Consider the following 21,000-nt stretch of genomic DNA (forward strand, 5'->3'; position numbering starts at 1 on the left):
CAACTGAGTAAGGCCACATTAAGCAAACTTACTGGAAACTTAGCAAACTGCTCCGCAACATACTGGACGAGCACCAGGAATCCCACAACCAGTATTTATTCAGTCCCATCTTCAGCTCTCTGCAGAGCACTGCAAAATCAACTGACCCTATATGGGATTGCTCTGAGTTGTACTTGGTTTAGTATGTTTTTGCCTTATGTTAACTAGTTTCCCTTCGACATTTAGCAATATAAAATAATTCAGAATTAATGTTTTTAAAGGTTTCAAAATCTTAAAAGAGTCTTCAAGTTTCTTCAACATTAACATTTTTGTTTTCCTCCCCACACTCCGAAGAGCCACACAGGCACAACGGGACCTGCGACAGTCAACACTGAGCCAGGCTACGAGGTGTTGAGAATGCGAAGCGAGAGCAGCATCCATTTCAGCAGCTCCCCTGGCACGGCCAACAAATCACTGCGCGCCGAAGACGCCGGCACAAGCATCGCGCAAATGGCACAAGGAACAACGCAGGGTTTTCAGTTTGGCTACAGGTAAGTGGTGACCCATCACTGCATTTCAACAGCTGAATCGGGGTCCCCCCCTTAGTCCAGGTGGTTTGGAAACCACCAACCTTACTGAAATCCATTCCCATGCCCGGGGTTGGAGTCGGGCATGGACAAAGTAGGCAGCTGCCTACTGTAAGGCCAGCAGAAGCAAAGTGATGGCTGTAAACAAGAGCAATCCTCTGAGTCATCGTGCAGGAGCCACAGCCACTCGACACCCAGTGACACCCAGTTTTGTACAGCACCAGGCAGCTCAGGGTGCCAGGCCAAGGCTCCCCGGTCCCGTTAACAGAGCTGCGGACAACCCCGCTCTGCCTCTGCCTCCCCATCCTGCCCCACGGCCGCGGGAGAGCCCAGGAAGGCGCCAGGTCTATCTTCCAGCCTATGTAATACAATTTTCCTGGAGAGAGGGAAAAACACCCAAACATGACCAAGACTGAGCCTACGTTCAAAAGTTTCGGTGCACTTGCGTCACAGCTGTCATCCTGCATTACACAACGTGCCGAACAAACACGCCAGACCCCTCGGTCCTCAGGGAGGGTCAGCCCTTTCCAAGGAAGGCTCCAACGAGCCAGCAGCCACATCTCACAGGGCAAGATAAAAAAAGATGCAGATGACGCGTTTTTATGGTGCTGCCATTAGGAATAGGGGAAGAACAACCAACCGGTTGGATCAGCATTTGCCAAAACAGTCATTTTACAGCCTTCCTCGGCCAATGGAAAGCATCAACGCTTGTAGGAGCACAATGTAAATACACCTTCCTACAGACAGTTAAAAAAAAAATAAATCCCTCACAGCAAAGCGGCTTCCAAAAATAACTCTGAAAGCAAACAGCCACTGGTACACTACGATTCCCTCCTTCCACGCCGCATCTCCCAAACCTTCCCCTGCTTTGGGCTGCTCCCAGCAGAAGCCGCGATTCCCACTTCCCGAGCCTTTGGGACGCCGGTCACCCTCGCTCCTCGAAGGGAAAAATTCAGACCAGGGCGTCCCAGCAAACGCCACCTTCCCGCTCCAGCCCTGTCCCGACGCACCCCGACAGGCGCGGGGCTCTCCGGGGCCGCCCCGGGGGCGGGAAGGGAAGAAGCGCCCCGGCGGGCACCCAGCCCCAGCCGAGCAGCCCCCGCTGCGGGCGGGGAGGCCCCGGGAGGCCCCGGCCGCCGGGGCTCCTACCTCGGCAGTGCCGGCCCGGCGGGCAGCCGCGGCGGCAGCCCCACATCTGCGGCGGCGGCGGCGCCCCGGCGGCGGCGGAGGACGGCCCGGCCCGGGGGTGCGCGGCCGCGGGGAGCCCGCCGGCAGCGGCGAGGCGAGGCGGGTCCTGGCGGCCGCGGCCGCAGCGGAGCCCCGCGGAGCCGCCCGCGGGTGTGCGCGCCCCGCGCGGGGCGGGGCGGAGCGGAGCGGAGCGGCGGGGCCCGGCCCCGGGCAGCCCCCGCCCCGCCGGGCCGCGCCGCTCCCTGCGGCCGCCCGCCCCAGCAGCAGCGGCGCCGGGGAGGGCGGGAGCGGGGGCGGGTACGGAGCGGGTACGGAGCGGGTCAGCGCCGCTCGGCCGCCCCGGAGCGCAGCGGCTCGCCCGGGCCGGCCGCTCCGCGGGGCAGCGGGCACCGGGTCCGGCGGGGAAGCGGCGGCCGGTGCCGGGCCTGCCGCCCTCCCCTCGGTAGCGCCGCCGCTGGCTGCCCCCGGGACCTTAGCCATTCGGTCGCTTTCTACTCAGGGTTTAATGTTTTATAAAACGAGCCAAATGTTTTAGAAATACCTCAAATAATTTAACAGAGAGGGAGGTAGAGCAACTGTAGCCATTTTGCAGATGTGAACGCAGCCAGTCTGGTAGACATAAGGACCAACAATCTCCGGAGAAAAGGGTGTTTTATCAGCAACAAACACTTAGCCTAGCTCAGGAGCAGCTATGCGGCTTCTCCATGGAGCAGACAAGCAGGGGCCACAGGTGACCCCAGCACAGACCCAGTGGGTCCAAGCAGTGACACCCTAGCAATGTCCCCGGGCAAGGTAAGGAAACAAGCCAGGGCTGGGAGCCACCTTTCAGTGACCCGGTGGGTCCCAGGTGAAGAAAATCTGGGCAATTACAGCCTGTAAGTGCACTCAGGGCACAGCCACCCACTTGCTTTGTGCTGGGGCTTTTCCCTGCCCTTGCTGTACGGGATCCCTGAGGACAGTTTGGCAGCTCAAGCTTGGTGACAAACAATCCTCTAGTTCCTTATACCATCCTTATATTTAAGTGTGTACGTTATCTTGTTCAAGTAGGGACTGATTATTTTTGTGGCTTGACTTCGTTAACAGCTTTGTAATTTTATTAGGCTGTCCATTTGAGGTAGGCAGGGAATAAATGGGTGTGCATAGAAGCTTTGGAGGCGTTACCTCATCAGACTGTAGGCATGTCCTGCACTGGGGGTGAGGAGCTGGAGAGGCAGCACTGTGCTCAGGAGAGAGTTGTTATCTGTCCTGCAGTGCGTTTGGCCTGCAGAGATAAGCAAACAAGTTTTGGGATGGGGAAACACCACTACTGATGAAAGAGGGGCCCAAGAGAAAACGTAGGAAGCTAAAGGAAGCATCAGTCTAAAACTGCTTAATAGTAGAAAATCAGAATAATTTCCCTTTAAGGTGAAAGCGGTTGACATAAGCAACTGAATTAAGATGTTGTTGTTTTGGCTTAAAATTCACATGCAAATTTTCTTTACCTTGGCAGGATGTCTTTTCATCTACCTACACATCTTCGTTCTGTTTCCCAGGCTCTCTCCAAGTGATATCAAGTCCAAGATTGCTGTTTGGGCAGCTGGTTCCAGACCCCTACTGGTAATATAAGCATTGTAACTATGCTGGCTTTGCCTGGGGATCATCTGATGCTTTAAACCTTTAGTTAACAAAGTACAGCTTCTTAAATGTTAATTACTTACAGAAATTAAGCTACATGAAAGCAAGGGGTGGATTTTTTTTTTTAAACAGGGAGTATTGTATGCTTATCTCCAGATGATGATGCCTCCTGTAATGAGGAAGCTTGGTGGCTGAGGTCAGTACGGTGCTTGGTATCACTTCCTTGAAGTGTGTGCACAGTGACTCAGTGTGAGGGCTGAGTTACTTGGGGCTGAGAGACCGAACCCCTACCACTCCTCCAGTCCTCGGCTGTGTCAAAAGAGAGTGGTAACCCATGCAGAAACCCCTCTGGAAATCTTATTTTTTTAGGAACTGAGGGCAAGTAAGTTTCACTGTTGATGTAATGCTATCGAACAACCTTCTTTTCTTTTGAGGAACCGTCAAAGTAAGATCTAGTTCCTTGTGCATCCCCTGGAGAGCTGAACACCTTCTTGAGGTGCCGTAGTGCAGGTGTTTGGCTCTATGGAGCTGGAAGTTGTCTGTGTCCACCTTCTGGACAATACATAATCCTTATTAACTCCCTGCGATTTCATCTGAAGTATTAATAATTCATTAAGAAGTGACTTTGGGTAACTGTGGCTTTTTCTGCATTAGCAAGCTTTGTTGCCCACTGTTAACAACGTGAAGAAGGGGGACGATATGGTGTGTGCACACAGCCACCGTGTCTCCAGTGCTGTTCTGGAGCAGAGCATTTATCGCTGGCACAGATGGTATAGCTCAAAACTTGATTTAGTTAACTCTGGTTTTGGTATATGACTCCTTCCAGCTTGCAGCAAGGGCCATTTGCTGGAGTTGTTTGAGAGTTTCTCCGTAAGAAACGTCCTGCGGTTGAGAGCCCTTGGGATAGGGGAGAGACCCTCGGTCTCGTCTGCTCACCCCTTGAAACATCTTACTGTCATGGTTTCGGGGCTTAGTGAAACCTTATCCCCGTGTTCTCTTAAAAACAAAAAAAGTTTAAAAAAGAGGCTTTTGCAGCTGGTGTGCAGCAGCACAAGCAGCAGGTAGTGAGGCAGGGCCAGAAATGGCGCTCAGGGGGCTGGGCACTGCAGCAGTTCACCCTCCTGTCCTTGGCCTTAAAAATAAAGAAAACCCAACAAAACCACATAGCTGCAAGAATTCCTTACTGCTTAATGTTGGTAAAAGGGTTCAAAGTGACACACACACACACATACACCCAGCCAGTGAGAAGTAGCTCAGTAACAGCCAGAAATTTCAACTCCTCTTTTGGCAGAAGAAAAGGTCCTGAGTACCAGTTGCAAAGGCAGCCTGTAATCCAGTGTGGGCTGATGGACAGAGCCTCGCTGCAGATCAAACAGGGCTCTCATGTTTTCTTTTGGTGGTTTTTGTCCTCTGCTTAACCATGTTTATCCTCCTCCGCAGCTTTTCTTCAAGGTAGGAAGACAAACCTTAGCCCTCAGCCCCCGTGATGCTCCTCCCGTTGTCTGCTTGTGATTGGGCTTGTCCCTTCTTGTCCCAGATGGTTTGGCATTGTGCAGCCGGCTGCGCTCCCAGAAAAGCTGTACTGCAGGATACTAAGTTTGGAGAAGACTTAAGTGTTCTTAAAAGCAAACCACATTAAATCACTGATAAATTAGTACAGGTATTAATAGCAAGAATTGCTAGGAATCTTGGGTTTCACTCAAGATCTGTGCAGCCAACCATTGATCAGGTTGTTGAGTTTTTGTCCAGGCTTGGGAGGTGTAGTTAATTAGGCAAGCGGAACTAGGAACAGATTCACGGGGAAAAAAATCTGATCATTTATTTCCATTTAGGAGGACTCAGCAGGAAAGAAGAGTTCAAGATAAGTACTCACAAAGTTTCTGCCTGGGATATTTGGTCTCAGCTTGTGCTCAGATAGACTGAGCAAGCAGGGTCATCCATTCGGAAAATGTTTGACTTAGTCCTGTGCCCTTCTCAAAAATAGTTAAATTGGAAACATTTCCACACTTATGGACCTTGGAAAATCTTTTGTGGCTTCCAAGATCTACTGCCCAGCATGTGTTTCTACCCCAAGACTACAGAAAAGGCCACAAAAATACAGCTTGCCTTCAGGCGCTTTGCAAGGGAGAGCATCTGCTCAGGGTTATCAGAACAACTTTGCTGTGACAAGCCTCGACTGTCTGGGGGCACTCATGTCATCAACTGTTATTTTCACAGCTTCATTTTCTCCTATTGTAGTGTGAGCCAATAATTTTTATCCCTGGATGACAGTAACTTAAAGATGGGTAAATCAATGAGATTTTTGTAACTATTTTACCTGGGTTGTGGTTGAGTTCCTCAGTTTCATTGGAAGGTTTTAGCTGTTGGGTCCTTTGTTAAATCCCTTGGGAACTGGGCAAGTGCAGGACTGTACTGCATTTGCTTGAGCCAGGCAACACAACTATTTTTCTTAAAGATATTTTGCAAACTTTACCCAGATAAATTGTAAGTGTGCAGGAGAAGAATAAAAGGCTGAAACACATCAGTTAGTGAACTGGCAAGCAAAAGTTAGTATGATTATTCATGTAATGATGCCGTACCTCATTTTTCCTTTTTCCGAGCTATTTTATCTGTCCAGATTATAAGATCTTAAAAAATGAGGAGGACTGTTGTCCTGAAGCATAGGAACATGTTAAGGGACCCTGAGACTGGACGCTTCAGGTGTTTGGGAAGCCTTATCTTGGTGAGTGGGAATTCTCATCTCAAGTCTGGTCAGACCCTAAGAGCTTGCCTGGCCTTTCTCAGGCTCTTTGGAATGGGGAATCTTGTTATGTGCATTGCTGGAGTGTTTGTCCGGCTATTTTTGTGCTGCTTTTCTTCTGTACGTGCAGCTGTAGTCATGTGCTGCTTCTCAGTCCCAGACAACTGAGATTTTCCATAACCTTTGACTAAGAAAAAAAGCCGTATCTTTCACCACAGCTCCCCTTCCCAACAGACAGCAAGCAAGAAGATTATATAAATACTATATTAAGCACATTTTTGGCAAATTGCTTGCATTGGTGTTGCACTTCTTTCCACTAGCGTCTGTGTAGTAGAAGGAATAAATGGCACACTCAGACCACGATAGAAATGAATACTCTGATGTGTATTTCTTCTGTTTCACTTGGGGATTATTCATCAATTAACTGCCTTGTTATTTTAACTCTTGTATCGATTTATCTAGCAAGAGCCCAGACTGAGGCATTCTAAAGATGAGATCCCTCTACTCTGTGTTATTGGTAGGTATTTTTCTATAAACCTGCATGTGTAGAAATAGTTTCTTCTTGCTTAGAAAACAAAGGTAAGGCTTACTTTGATAGCTGATAGAAAACTAGCACTTGTATTATGCCTTCTAGCTATAACTGAAGAGGGAAAGGTTTCATGACCGTTCTGAACAACATCCTGAAGAGTAGCTGCTAGTAGATTTTGGTGGTGGTTCTTCTTAGGCTCACCTGGTTTCATACACTGATGGGGAGAATGCAGCTTTTCAAATAAATTCATTCAATTTGAATGTAATTACTGAATGAACAAATTCTATAAGCAGATAGTCAAAGCACACTGAACAAGTGTTAGTACGTGAAATAAAAAGCAGCATAGGTATTTTTAATGTGATTAAATGCAGCATGGATTTTTGACAGAAAATCTGCTCCATCTAATGAATTTTGATAGGGTGGCAGAGATGCAGGGAGAAGGGGGCAGCTTGTTTTAGGGAGGCTTTTCTGTTCTAGGCCAGTGAATATAAAGAGTAACTTGTGCCCCAAGAGCTGGTTTATGCAGTCAGGGAGAGCTGGCTGGTTTCAGATGACCATATTCAAAGATCACCACCTCCACTATTTTATAAAAGGAGAATAAGATCAAATACAGACCACCTCTTTTCCCAGCTGCCTTGAAGACAAGGAAGCAAACACATGCCTCTCTGGCACTGTGTATATTCTGCTGATGCTTTGCGCAACACGCGCTCCCCAGAGTATGTAGGATATTTGTGTTCAGACATCCACTGTAGGTCTGCATCATGCACCATGACTGTATATAATATATTCTGGCAAAGTCAGTCTTCCAACAACACTGCACCTGCTATGCTGGATGCTGCAAGTTATCCGTGTCCTCTTACTCTCCTTACAGATTTGTTGTTATGGTGAGAAAAGCTGGGCCTCAAATATTGAACTCCCTGTTATCTCAGCTGATATCTGCTGTGTGCAGGTAATCAGCTGGTGTGTATTAAAACAAATAAGATAGTAAAGAAATATGCTTTGTGCTGAGGGCGGGTTCAGTCTCAAAGTCTTCCCCCCCCATTTCAATTCCAGCTTGGTTTGTTTTTGCCAAAACTAACTCTGAACTCTGCTGAACAGCACAGAGGATTACAGCTATTTATGTCTTAATTGGGAATTATGACCAGTAATCTGTTAAATCAGATTTTTCCTCCTGAGAAGAGGTACAGTCAAACGCAGGATAGTTCATGCAAACTGGTTTGCTATAATATTTGGTGTTTGCTTTAAGTCTGCATCAGCAGATTAGAGCAGTGTTTGGAGCACTGTATGGTTTTACGCTTAACACGTCATTGGAGGAAAATTAGTTTGCAAGGTGTTTTACACAGCGCAAGCAAATGGCTTCACTCGAGTTGGTTCACCAGGCCTTACCCTGACCCTCCTCAGGCAGTTGATAAACACTCCTGCTGACTTACTAATGCCAGCACAGAGCACTGATTAGCCTGTTTTTAAAACCCCAGGGTGGAAAATAACTAGGAGAGGAGTTACTGCCAAATCAGAGCAGCAGAGATGCTGCAAATAGCACGAGTGTTCTGCCTCTGACGGGCCTGACTGCAGTGAAAAACACAAACCACGTATTTCCCTCACAGAAAATGTGGAAGCCCTTGCAACCCACATACCAGCACTGCCTGTATAAGACTTGAAACACTCATAAGAAAGGAGCTGCTCCTGCACCCGCATTTTTGTGGTGAAAGTCCTGCTCTGGTGCCCAGCCCCGTTGCTGGCAGATTTAAAAAATTATGGGGCAAAGCAGGACAAGCTTCCAAAGGCAGAGGCGTTTTTGCTTACATAACCTGAAGCAGGGTCTGCTGTTCATGCTGGATGTTTAAATGCTTGCTGAGAGCCTACAAACCGTGCTTCAGGGCTTACTTTTTTTTTTTTCCAAGTAACTTCTGAAATTGCAATCTGGTGAATCAGAGGAAGGACGTCTGATATGCCTGCTAGTGTGCTGAAACAAGGTATGTCAAATCCAGGGCAAGAGCAGAGTCTGTGGCCCCTGAAGACCATTTTAGATCTCTTCAGATCTTTCATAGAAATACCTGAGCAAGAGAAAAGGTAAGAAGTAGGTGATTTTTTTTTTTTAAACACAAAACCCAAATACAAAGAGACTATAAGGAAGGCCACTTTCATTTTAGGTAACTGGGAGCTAGAAGATCTTGCGTTCAAGTCAGCGCTGCTGTGAGTGAACAAAAGATGACACTCAGGATGAGCTGGGTTTTGGGAGGAGGTATGGGATCTTACATTCCAGCTTATGGAAATGATTTCTGTAGGACTTGGTTTTTCGCTTTTGAAACAATCAGAAGTGAGCTTCGACATTGCACATGAAAGAGAAATTGCAAGTTTTATTTGAAGTATTAATCAACAGGAAAGCAATGAAGCTTTGTGCATGTCCTTGACACTACTGGTATGTATGGAGGTGTGCTTTATTCAAAGCCAAAAAAATCTCTGCTGCTCTGGGTAGCACCTCGAGCTGCTTGCACAGTCAGGCATCTTTGGAGGCAGTTTGTGTGCCGCCTCCTCCTTTTGGCCTCACGTTTCTCTGAGATGTCTCTCTCCAAGTCCTCTTAACTGCTGTGGTTTGGCAAGCTGCTCACCTGTAAACTTTGGATACAGCAGAGCAGTGCTTGATGGATAGCGAGGTGGGCTTTCTGTAACTGCAGCTAAACAGAGCAACCAAAACCCATTCCCAGACTCAGACATCCCAATGCTTCAGCGCTAACTGGAGCCACTGCTTCTGCTGACACTGGTGGAGTCCTGCTCCGCTCTGACTGTCATGGCTTGTGCTGAACTTGTGTTGGATTAAAGTTGGTCTCCTGTGCACCGAGAGGTTTTGCAGTCACTTCATGCAGCCTGACATTGGGTCATTGTAGGAACCCATTTTTGTTCACTTCTCATCCCCAGGGCTGTGCTAATTTGCATGCAGGTAGCAGGTGCTCACTTATCCAGAAATCTCAGCCAAAAGCATGTCTCTCTTCAGATGCTTCGAACACCACCAAGCTGGCACCAATTATCAGCATCTCCTCCAAAAGCAGAGCACCCAGCACTCCTCTGTCTTCCTTTAGCTGCAATGTGCTTGTGCGTATACAAAGCAACCTGGGCTCTTAGACAGTCAAAGTAAATGGAATAAAAGCCATTTTAAAGACCCGCATGCCATCTACTTAATTTCAAGCCATACAGTTACTGTGACCTGCTTTTGGGAAGGATTTCTTTCTTGCAAAAGAGCTTTGTACTCATACGTCAAGTCTGAAGGCCACAGGAGAAGCTCAGCACCCAGCCACAAGGGCTGCGGGAGAAGCGATCTGGAAAAACCACCTTCTGATTTTGGTTTTATGACTTCTGCCCAAATCTTTGGGTGAAGTGCAATGGCAAATGCTAACTTGTGGGGTCCTAAAACAGCTCCTGAGGTCTCAAAATATGGTCACCCTCTTGGTTGCCTAACCATACATGTGGGCTGTTAATGCAAAGGCAAAATTGAAACCAGTATCTTACTCTCTGACTAAACTGACTTTTAACAATGTAGGAAATTTCTCTGTCTTTACTGATTTTGACATTTTTAGTCAGAGAACGAGACACAGGAGAACTTTTCTTCTTAGCTAATTAACAGGCCTCTAATTTCCAACTTGTATCTGAAAAACCTGTGGATTGTTTGGGAGGGCTTTTTTCTGACTCTTTTATGCAAGACTTAATCTACATTTTGCCATTCAGCTAAATTACTTTATGTCCTAGTCATATCGAAGCATTTAAAGGCTTCTCATTATTAGCGCCTTCATTCTAGATCATAAAATATCTTTCTGATTTCAGAGCAATCAGCAATTCAATTTTCTCTGTTTGGGATAGTTAACCATAGTAAGTACTTAAGAAAAATTCTTTTTGGAGATAACGTGGCTTCAGCTACCTAGACAAAAAATACTCAATTGTTGAAACAAAAAACTAGGCAATGTAAGGACAGTTTTAAGTGACAGCCTGCCCTTATTTCTTTAAGTAGCACATGGAAGAAGCCTAGGAATCAGTGTTATGTCAACCCTGTAACACAATGGACAAACAAGCTCTGAGCGCAGCAGATTTCTCAGTCATCCCGAGCACAGAAAACAGGAGCTGGCGTGACGGCACCAGAAGCCCACTCCACCCAAGAGACGTGGAGCAGCCAGAAATGTGAACCAGACAAAGGCCCGGGGCCGCTGTGGGATTGCTGCTGGCACTTCTTGTTTTGGCTCCGCTCCAGCACGCTCCTGCCAAGCGTGGGCTTGCTCCCGCGCTGCAGATGGATTTGCAGAGTGCTATGCATTTACAAGGCGTAGTGTGGTTTTCAGACCTGAAAAAAACCAACCCAGCAGATGTTCAGTGCTTTTAAGTTGTCTGTTGGCACGATGTGCAGTGTCTTTCTGGTCTCTGTTCCTCGGAGTCTGGAGTAAGACAAGCTAGATTACATGAAATCCAGTGTCTTGGGTGTCTTTAGATATACTGTAAGAGGCAAGGGCTGAGGAATAGCTGCCATAAGTAGGATGAATAAAACAAATCCTCTTAGACTCTTAAAACTATTATTTGAAGGTGACAAACTGTGTTCATGCCCAAGTTTGCATTATTTCAAAAAGAAACAGGGCTGGTCCAGGTTTCCAGCCTCGCTTTTGTTTAGGACAGGCCGCAAGCCAGCACCTAGAGGCAGGGTTTCTTGCAGTGCTTGTGCAGCTTCTGACAGTGTTAGACCCTTCTGCAAGTCCAGAGGAAGCGTCTCTTTCCTGATGCCCATTTCAATGCTCAGTTCAGTTAATGGATTGAGATAACATAAATTTCTGTGCCCAGCAGAAGCCCCAAACCAGCCCTTGAAATTGAAATTCATAGTCACTCTCTGTGTGTGAATAGCAAGGTGAACTTTGCTTTCAGTTTCAGCATTTAATATGTGGCAAATATCAGATTCTCTGTAACTTGGGAGGAGCGTGTTTGAGTGTTCATCAAGTTAAATCACATTCCACATACAAAAAATACTAAGATAATATTATTTCCGACATTTACACCCAACATTTACCAAGCTATCTCTATAAGAATTAGATTAAATAATTCATTCTGGGCCAAAATCCAATTATGACTAATTTTTCCAGGGGCCGCCAGCGTGGCAAAGAGCTTGGTAATAACCCAGTACATGTTTCTGAAAGCCGTGACTGGGAAAGCCAAAGGTCTAATTGTGTCTCCATTGGTACCTTCTCAGATCCTTATTCAATGTAATTAAAAGAAATGAAGAAGTCAGCTGTAGTAACTCTGCAGAACTCAAATGCTGGTTATCGTTGGGGTCCATACGAGTGCTGGGGGTACTCACAACCCCAAGTTATTCTAGCAAGGCTGTTGGTGTTAGTAACTGCTTTTTGAAAGACATTTGTGCCCTGGAGAGAGCATCTTGAAAACAGATGTTTGGAAATGTTTTCGTGGTCATAGGGTTTTCTTGCCAAAACTGATGCGTGTCACCTCTACAAGCTCTCCTGCCTGTACACTTAATGCTTCCGCATTGCACTGGCCCAGTGAGAAGGCGGGAGCTGATGGCCACCCTGTCCCCAGGAGAGCAGAGAAATAGCAAGTCCCTGCTGAGCAGTTTCCTTTCCTACTTACTTTCTGCTTTCAGGTGAAAACCCGGGGCTGGTGGTGACTTAGCAGAACCATATCATTACGTTCAAGACAGCCCAAGCTTGAGGTTTCCAACGCCCCTGAGAGTCCTTTTCAATAGCCACCTTTGTCTTTTGTGATCAAAAGCCTTAGTTCTCATATCCTTGGGGGTTTTTTTCCCATGAGGGAACTGGTGGCAACTCACTCTTCTCCTTTGCATTTTTTAGCTTCTGTGCTTCTACTAGAACCCCAGCTTTACGAGGGACCATCCCCAGCTGCTGGCAAGGTGCCAGCCAAGAGTGGGATGCAAAAGGAGAGCCCCAGCTGCACCACGCCTGGATGCAGAGCTGGAGGAAAGCTGTCCCTCAGGAAGCCGCCAAGGTTTTCGCCTGCGTGGGGAGCCACTGCTGGGGTGGAGACAGAGGCGTTTGCACCAGCTCCACCGCAGGACAGGCCAGGGTCTCTCCCTAGCAGGTCCCCACCAACAAAGTGCCGGGCTAAAGCACCTCCCGGCCTCGGCAGTGCCCAAACCCCTTCCCAGGCAGCTGCCCCCCCGCTTCCCGACCCTGCTGGAGCAGCAGGCAGGGAGAGCTTCCTGGCTGCCCCGTCCCTGGCACCACCACCCAGCAGCCGGGCCCCGGCCGGCCTCCAGTGCGCTGCTCCGGCACCGCACCAGGCTGCACCTCCCGCGCCACAGCTGCCACCTTGGGCACCAGGGCTGGGCTTTCCCACCTTCCCCCCCTGCAGCCCAGTGCAGCGGCTGGGCTGGTCCCCTGGGCCGGCCTCTCTCCTTGCTGCAACGCCCGTGCTGGCAGCAGCCCTTGCCATGGCCACGCCAACGCCGCCCCACGGCCAAAGCCCAACAGCACCGCGTTGTCCCACCTGCACCTGCGCCACCAACACTGCAGCTGCGGGCAACAGGGGTGGACCCAGCATGGCACACACTAGACAGAGGAGATAGTTGGTACTGAGTTAATGAAGACCATTGGTGTTAAAAATAAGTAGAGTTAGTAATAAATAGTCTAATAGATTTGGAAATAGAGTCCAATAGAGTTACCAATAAAGAGTCTATTCCAGTTGGTAATCTATAGTCCCTAATAGTGTCGGTAATAAACTGAAGAACAAACCTTTCCCAGTTGTCCTGTCCCCTTTGCTCAGCACAACCCCAGGGTGAGTTCCTATTTCACCACCCACAGACCAAGCAGAAGCGACTGATCTGCCACCAGTTGAACCATTCCTGAGAAGAGCCCAGCCTGGTTTCTTAGCACTAGAGAGCACCAGCTTGTGATGCTCAGCTGGCTGAGACGCAGGGATCACCTCCGCCAGCCCCCGGCACCGTCCATCCCCGCGAGCAGGAGTCAGGCAAAGGTGCCCACAGCCCCACACGGGTGGGCAAGGAGCCCCTGGCCAAACTCAACCATGCAGTGGGGAGGAGATGGAAGCAGGGACAGGTCACCTGCGAGGAACACAGAGACACTGCCCCAGCAAGCAGGGGCCAGGGCAGCCAAGCCCAAGGCCAGCTGGGGAAGGATGTCAGGGGCACCAAGAGGGGCTTTGGTAGGTGCACAGACAAACACTTTTGACTTCTGGCACTTCATCATCTGGTGGGGAGGGAGGTTTCTGTGCTTTCCCGGCACTGCTGCCCAGGGATTGAGCTCCTTGGCTGCTCAATGGCGGGATTTCTGCTCATGCAAGTTTGGGGATTTCTGGAGGCCGGAGGAGGAGTCACCTCCCTGCCTGGGGCTGCAGCGTGGGGCAGGCACCCCCAAGCTGCTCCCTGCCCTCCTGCGCCAGCTCTGGTGGCAGCAACACAGACACAGAAGTCGCCTGCCAAAATTCCTGGGTGGCACCTTGATTGAAAGTATTCCACACTTCATGCAGGTATTGAGAAAGTGGGGTTTGCCCTTTAGGTGTTCAACCTTTCCCCTCCCTTGGCAGTGCTCGGGGTGGCCCCTTCCCCACCCAGACCCACGGGTTTGCCAGCAGAGGCGGGACATGGCACTCCATTGCTCTGAGCCATTCACGGGTGGAGAAGAAGCCACTGCTTTTGGTTTTCCTGCCAGAAATGAAGCAAGTGTGTCACCTACCCCATCTCTGCCAGCCCTACACTTGAAAAACTCGCAAGCAGCATTTTCTCACCTGTTCCCAAACCTTCCATGCAGCGTTTCTGAGGGTTTTGAACCCATTAGTTAAAAATAGAAAAGTGCAACCCCTTTCGAGCAGTTTGCAAGAAAAATGGGTTGACAGCAAGGAATCCCTGCTGCTTTGGAGCAGGAGATGTCAGGAAAAGGATTCTCCTGATTGGAGCTGCTGCTTCTGTGTTGCACTACCCATGAGAAGGCAGGAGCCACCCTGTCCCCAGGAGAGAAGAGAAACAGCAAGTCCCTGTCGAGCAGTTTCCCTTCCTTCTTTCTTTCTCCTCTTCAGCAAGAACTGCCGTCTTGCTCTGGCTCTGTATTGCAATGCCGCTGGAAAAAGCGGAGGACTGGAGGAATCCTCCTCCTTTTCCCCAAGGCTTTCCCTGTGTCTTGGGCTACCTTCTTCTGCGCCTGGCAGAGGCTTCGTCCTACACACTTGCCGCTGCTCTTTGCATTTAGGTGAATGCAAACTTTAGGCGGCTTTAACAGCTTGGATGATGTTTCCGTACAGTCAGCATCAAGCGACAATACAACAAAGACCATAAGGACGTTTCTGCAGGTGTCAGAGGTGCCCAGCTGGAAAATGTCCCAAACAGGGCACTGGGATGCCCAACGCTGCAGCCATCCCCGCTCCTCCCTGCGGACCCACTCCTGGATGCAGCCGGACACAGCACACCCCTCTCATTGCCTACAGCCGTTCAACACAGCTTTATTGACTTCTGGGCTCTGGAGCCCCACCACCGGGGGCTCCGGGAGTGAAAAGCAACAAGTGCTCTTCAGCAATTTCTCTCTGGATGCTCCCTTCTGCCAGGGCACCATTGTCAGACATCACCGTGATGTCATGCTCTGATGTCACCACTATGCAGCACAGGCATCACAGTGGCATGTCAGAATATCCCATTGCTGCCCACCGTCAGCTGGCGCCAGTTGGTCTTTGCTTGCTGACTGGCAGGACCAGGCCTGGCTATCCAGGGCGATGGCAAGCGAGGGAAGCTTCGGTCCAGCGGGGACAAAAGAAATGAAAAGGGAGCTGTCTCCCACAGAAACACCATCCCTTTCTGCTCTGGACAACCTGGGGCAGTGGGCAGACACGGCTTCTCCAGGCTTTCCGGGATGGTGGGGAAGAGCACGCTGTGACGCTGCCACACGAGCGAGAAAGGAGGAGTGGGCTGTCCAGCCTGGCAGTGGCGGGCACGGGACCAAACGAGTCCCTCCTGTATCCAACAAGCGCACGGGCAAAGCCAATGGATTCTCATCCCTCTGCTTTCCACAGAAGCTTTGGAGAATGGTGGAAAGCGACCAGTTTCGGTCCGTTTGGTGGAGCGAGGGTGGAAAATGCGTGGCCATCAATGAAGAACTCTTCAAAGGGGAGGTGCTGGGCAGGGGAGGACCTCTGCGGGTTTTTGCCACGCAGAGCATGAAGAGTTTCCTCCGGCAGATGAACCTCTATGGATTCACCAAAACGCAGCGGGATTTCCAACGATCTGCCTCCCTGCCTGAATTCCTGGCAGAAGAAGCAGCGGCTTCTGCTCACAGCCAGGTACAGCAGTTGCTCCGCACAACAACTGACGCTCACAATAGTCTTGGGGGAGAGAGGGACCTTCACATCAGATAAGGGCTTGTAACACGGGAGGTGAGGATGGTAGCCAGCGGTCTGGTTTTAATTTCCTTCTGAGGCCGTTTTCAGGAAGGTTTCAGTTAGTCTTTCTGACTAGTAGGAACGCAGCTAAAATACAGTTCAGTTATATCCCCTGAGTTTGAACCCGTTAAATGGAAAGACAGACTCAGCGTAGCTTGATTTCTTGTAATGCCTTTGCTACGTGTCTTGCTGTACCAAATCTGAAACCTTCTCTGCGGCACCTGCTGAATGCCAAGAAGATACATCTAAGGACCAGAGTATTACCTGCCTGCTCATAGCCACACTGAAGCTGCTGAAAAGTCGTGGTGTTTGGCTTTTGAAAGCAGTTCCTATGCTTTTGGAAATCCTACACTGCTCTGCTCCCAGATGGCAAAAACCCGGGGGTGACGATGACTGGACAGAACCATCCTGTAACGTTTTAGCCTGAGGTTTAGGTTTCAAAGGCTATTTTTCAATAGCCATGCTCACCTTTTGCAATTCAGAGTCTTAGTTCTCGTAGCTTGGCCTTTTCCAGTCTTGGGATGGTGTCAACTAACTCCTCTCCTTGGCTTTTTTTTTAAGATACTCTACTACTATAACCCCAGCTTTAACAGAGAGCATCCCCAGCTGCTGGAAAAGTGCAAGAGGAGAGTTGGCGTCAAACGGAGAGCCCCAGATGCACCGGAGGTGGACGACAGGCACCCCTCCAGAAGCCCGGGTGGTCAGCCTGCAGGGGACACGCAGGCATCTCCACCCATGATGACCGCACCCACCAAGCGATGGGCTGCAACACCTCCTGGCCTCAGCAGCACCCATCCATCTCCACCGGCAGCTGCTCCCACACTTCCAGAGCCTGCCGGAGCAGCAGGCAGCCAGAGCTTCACCCCTCTGGCCCTCTTCTTTCTACCACCACCCAGCAGCCAAACCCCGGAGGGCCTCCAGCGTGCTGCTCATGCTTCGCCACAGTTTGCAGTGCCCGTGCTGGCAGCAGCCTCGGCTCTGCCGAGGCCAAGGCCACCCCACGGCCAAAGCCCAACAGCCCCCCACTGCCCCACCTGCACCTGCAGCCCCAACCCTGCAGATGGACCCCAGCACGGCACATCCTAGAGAGAGCACAGAGAGTCACCATCAAGTCAATAGTGTCGAATTAATAGCCTTGTTAATAGATAGAGGTTAATAGAGTTGGTAAGAAGCAGAGCCTAGTAGAGTTGGTAATAAACTGTTCATACAATAAACCTTTTCCAGTTGTCCTGTCGTGTTTGTAGAGCAGAAGCCCAGACTGAGTTTATATTTCACCCACCAAAGGGGAAGCAACAGGTCTACAAGCACTCTAATCATTTCTCCCAGCAATCAAGCTGAGATTCTTAGAAATCAGAGATCTTGCACGCACTTTGAGAGCTTCCCACATTTGCATAAGCTCCTCTAGAAGCAAACCAAAGTGAGAACACAGGTCTGACCAAAACGCACCCGATCTAATTGTTCCTTTTAACAATGCTAACCCAGACCTGGGGCCATCACGGCTACTGAGCCAGGTGCTGCAAACACTGGGTTTGCATCATGCTCCCCAGCAGATGACATGCAGATTGCTCCTCACCTCACTTTTCCAAGCCCCCATGCTCCAAAGCAGGCGTGCGAACCCCCAGGGGGAGCAAGAATAGCCACTGGGGTGCGGCAAGAGAATACCAGACCTTCCATTTATTTGAGAGCTAAAAAAATAGGAAGAAATTATGATTCGCTGTCATTTAAGACATGAAGTCGTCCTGGCGTCCGCACTCGGTCCACTCCTTTTTCCCCCCAAGACTCTGGCCTTTTCCAGCACTGCAGGGCAACAGCAAAGTCCAGCTGATCTGTGCCTTGCCTCTGCCTGTGCCAGGCCTTCCTACAGGTGCTGGAGCAGGCCGTCCCCATGTGCCGAAAGACGAGCCGGTGGGGGAGAAGACCAGCCTGGCTGAACAGAGAGCTTTGGCTGGAACTCAGGAAAAAAAGGAGAGTTTATGACCTTTGGAAGAAGGGGCAGGCAACTCAGGAGGACTGCAAGGACATCGTGAGGTTATGCAGGGAGAAAATTAGAAGGGCCAAAGCTCAACTGGAACTTCATTTGGCTACTGCTGTAAAAGACAACAAAAATGTTTCTACAAATCCATTAGCAACAAAAGGAGGGCTAAGGAGAATCTCCATCCTTTATTGGATGCGGGGGGAATCATAGTGACAATTGATGAGGAAAAGCCTGAGGTACTTAATGCCTTCTTTGCCTTAGTCTTTAATAGTCAGACCAGTTGTTGTGCGCGTACCCAGCCCCCTGAGCTGGAAGACAGGGACGGGGAGACAAATGAAGCCCCTGTTAATCCAAGGGGAAATGGTTACCAGCCTGCTACACCACTCAGACGCACACAAATCTACAGAGCCGGATGGGATGCGCCCAAGGGTACTGAGGGAGCTGCCAGAGGTGCTCACCAAGCCACTCTCCATCATCTGTCAGCAGTCCTGGCTACCCTGGGAGGTCCCTGTCAACTGGAGGTTAGCAAATGTGACCAGCCCACCTACAAGAAGGGCTGGAGGGAGGATCCGGGGAACTACAGGCCTGTCAGCCTGACCTCAGTGCCAGGGAGGGTCATGGAGCAGACCATCCTGAGTGCCATCACGCAGCACGTACGGGACAACCAGGGGATCAGGCCCAGTCAGCGTGGTTTTATGAAAGGCAGGTCCTGCTTGACTTGCCTCATCTCCTTCTATGACAAGGTGACCCACTTAGTGGATGAGGGAAAAGCTGTGGATGTTGTCTACCTGGACTTTAGTGAAGCTTTTGACACCATTTCCCACAGCATTCTCCTGGAGAAGCTGGCTGCTCAGGGCTTGGATGGGCGTATGCTTCACTGGGTAAAAAAACTGTCTGGATGGCTGGGCCCAAGGAGTTGTGGTGAATGGAGTCAAATCCAGTTGGCGGCCAGTCACAAGTGGTGTTCCCCAGGGCTCAGTACTGGGGCCAGTTCTGTTTAATGTCCTTATCAATGATCTGGATGAGGGGATTGAGTGCACCCTCAGTAAGTTTGCAGATGACACCAAGTTGGGCGGGAGTGTTGATCTGCTGGAGGGTAGGAAGGCCCTGCAGAGGGATCTGGATAGGCTGGATCAAGGGGCCAAGGCCAACTGTATGAGGTTCAACAAGGCCAAGTGCCGGGTCCTGCACTTAGGTCACAACAACCCCAAGCAACGCTACAGGCTTGGGGAAGAGTAGCTGGAGAGCTGCCTGGCGGAAAAGGACCTGGGGGTGTTGGTCAACAGCTGGCTGAGTATGAGACAGCAGTGTGCCCAGGTGGCCAGGAGGGCCAATAGCATCCTGGCTTGTATCAGAAATAGCATGGCTAGCAGGACTAGGGAAGTGATCGTCCCCCTGTTGTCGGCACTGGTGAGGCCGCACCTCGAGTACTGTGTTCAGTTTTGGGCCCCTCACTACAAGAAGGACATGGAGGCGCTGGAGCATGTCCAGAGAAGGGCAGTGAAGCTGGTGAAGGGTCTAGAGCACAAGTCTTATGAGGAGCGGCTGAGGGAGCTGGGGTTGTTTAGTCTGGAGAAGAGGAGGCTGAGGGGAGACCTTATTGCTCTCTACAACTACCTGAAAGAAGACTGTGGCGAGGAGGGGGTTGGTCTCTTCTCCCAAGTAACAAGTGACAGGACAAGAGGAAATGACCTCAAGTTGTGCCAGGGGAGGTTTAGACTGGATATTTGGAAAAATTTCTTCGCTGAAAGGGTCATCAGGCATTGGAACAGGCTGCCCAGGGAAGTGGCTGAGTCCCCATCCCTGGAGGTATTTAAAAGATGGGTAGATGTGGTGCTTAGGGACATGGTTTAGTGGTGGACTTGGCAGTGCTAGGTTAATGGTTGGACTTGATGATCATAAAGGTCTTTTCCAACCTTAACGATTCTATGATGACTGGCAGTTCCAGGAGACCCTCCTTGCTCTGCCCAAACACCCATCACTGAGTTCTGCCCACACTGTCCTCATCCTTAGTGTCCTCACCTTCACTGCCCTAACACTCACGCCACACGAACCTCACAGGACTGCATGCAAATGCCGAAGGGAAGAGAATCGCCCAGGCCCACTGCCTCAAGATCAGACCTTTCCTTACAGAAGAAGCACTTGATCCTGTAGAGAGGGGATTGATTCAAAAGCTTTACAGAGTAGGACTGATGATGTTGCTTTCGTTCCTCCTTTTGAAAGAGCAAAGAGAAGCAGAGGAACCAAACCAGGGAAAGGGGGGTTGCACACCTCCCATTTCTTCCATTTCCTCTGCACAGCCTTCATAGGGTGTTACTTCCAGTTGATCCTACAGAGCAGCCCCTGGGAGACTGCTGAAATCCAGGAGGGGAGTGTCGCCTGGGCACACGCCTGTTCCCTTGCAGAAGCAGTGCTCTTCAACTGTCAGAGCCCTTCTCTGCCTAGAGAAGAAATGGGCACAAACGGGAAGAGATTTCAATTTTCTTGCATTCATTCAGCTGGGGAAACGGACTTCCCTACACTGCTGGACACCCAGAGGGAAATAAAGGGGACCAGAAGGGACCTAGTCAGGGTACCACACAGGGAAGGTGAAGCAACATCTGGATGAGGAGGGACCCCACAAACCCAGCACTCTGGATACCGTCTGCAGCCCCGGCCTTGCTGCTCCCCACTCTCCGCCAAAGGCTGTAAAGCAGGAGCTCAATAGCCACCAGCACAGCAAAGACCGTAAGGACGTTTCTGCAGGTGTCAGAGATGCCAGCTGGAAAATGTCCCAAACAGGGCACTGGGATGCCCAACGCTGCAGCCATCCCCGCTCCTCCCTGCGGACCCACTCCTGGATGCAGCCGGACACAGCACACCCCTCTCATTGCCTACAGCCGTTCAACACAGCTTTATTGACTTCTGGGCTCTGGAGCCCCACCACCGGGGGCTCCGGGAGTGAAAAGCAACAAGTGCTCTTCAGCAATTTCTCTCTGGATGCTCCCTTCTGCCAGGGCACCAT

General features: G+C 50.1%; 1 protein-coding gene and 1 long non-coding RNA gene across 26 annotated transcripts in view; one reads left to right on the top strand and one right to left on the bottom strand.

The window, feature by feature from the left end:
* Positions 1-1,793, bottom strand: part of LOC309595399 (6-phosphofructo-2-kinase/fructose-2,6-bisphosphatase 4-like) — a 64,671-nt gene extending 62,878 nt beyond the window's left edge. For 16 of the 17 annotated variants that reach the window (XR_014229230.1, XR_014229231.1, XR_014229232.1 and 13 more), the window contains exon 1: positions 1,716-1,793. Coding sequence is in view for 5 of the 17 variants with exons in the window: in XM_082322286.1 (XP_082178412.1) it covers positions 1,716-1,761 (46 nt within the window). In the remaining 12 variants the exon portion in view is untranslated. Of the gene's footprint in view, positions 1-1,576; positions 1,597-1,715 lie in introns of those variants that run through there. The other variant, XM_082322288.1, reaches the window with a different exon arrangement.
* Positions 1,794-2,155: 362 nt separating this feature from the next.
* Positions 2,156-15,972, top strand: LOC309595449. Of its 9 annotated transcripts, none has more exons than XR_014229263.1 (5): positions 2,156-2,546; positions 3,244-3,350; positions 3,501-7,586; positions 8,539-8,707; positions 8,788-15,972. It is a non-coding gene; the product is annotated as an uncharacterized lncRNA (long non-coding RNA). The 9 variants fall into 9 exon arrangements; XR_014229264.1 differs by having other exon boundaries at positions 8,539-8,610; XR_014229265.1 differs by having other exon boundaries at positions 3,501-6,625; positions 7,509-7,586; positions 8,539-15,972.
* The last annotated feature ends 5,028 nt before the right edge of the window (positions 15,973-21,000 follow it).

This window comes from Platalea leucorodia (assembly GCF_965183815.1).
Source record: "Platalea leucorodia genome assembly, chromosome: 9".
NCBI lineage: Eukaryota > Metazoa > Chordata > Aves > Pelecaniformes > Threskiornithidae > Platalea > Platalea leucorodia.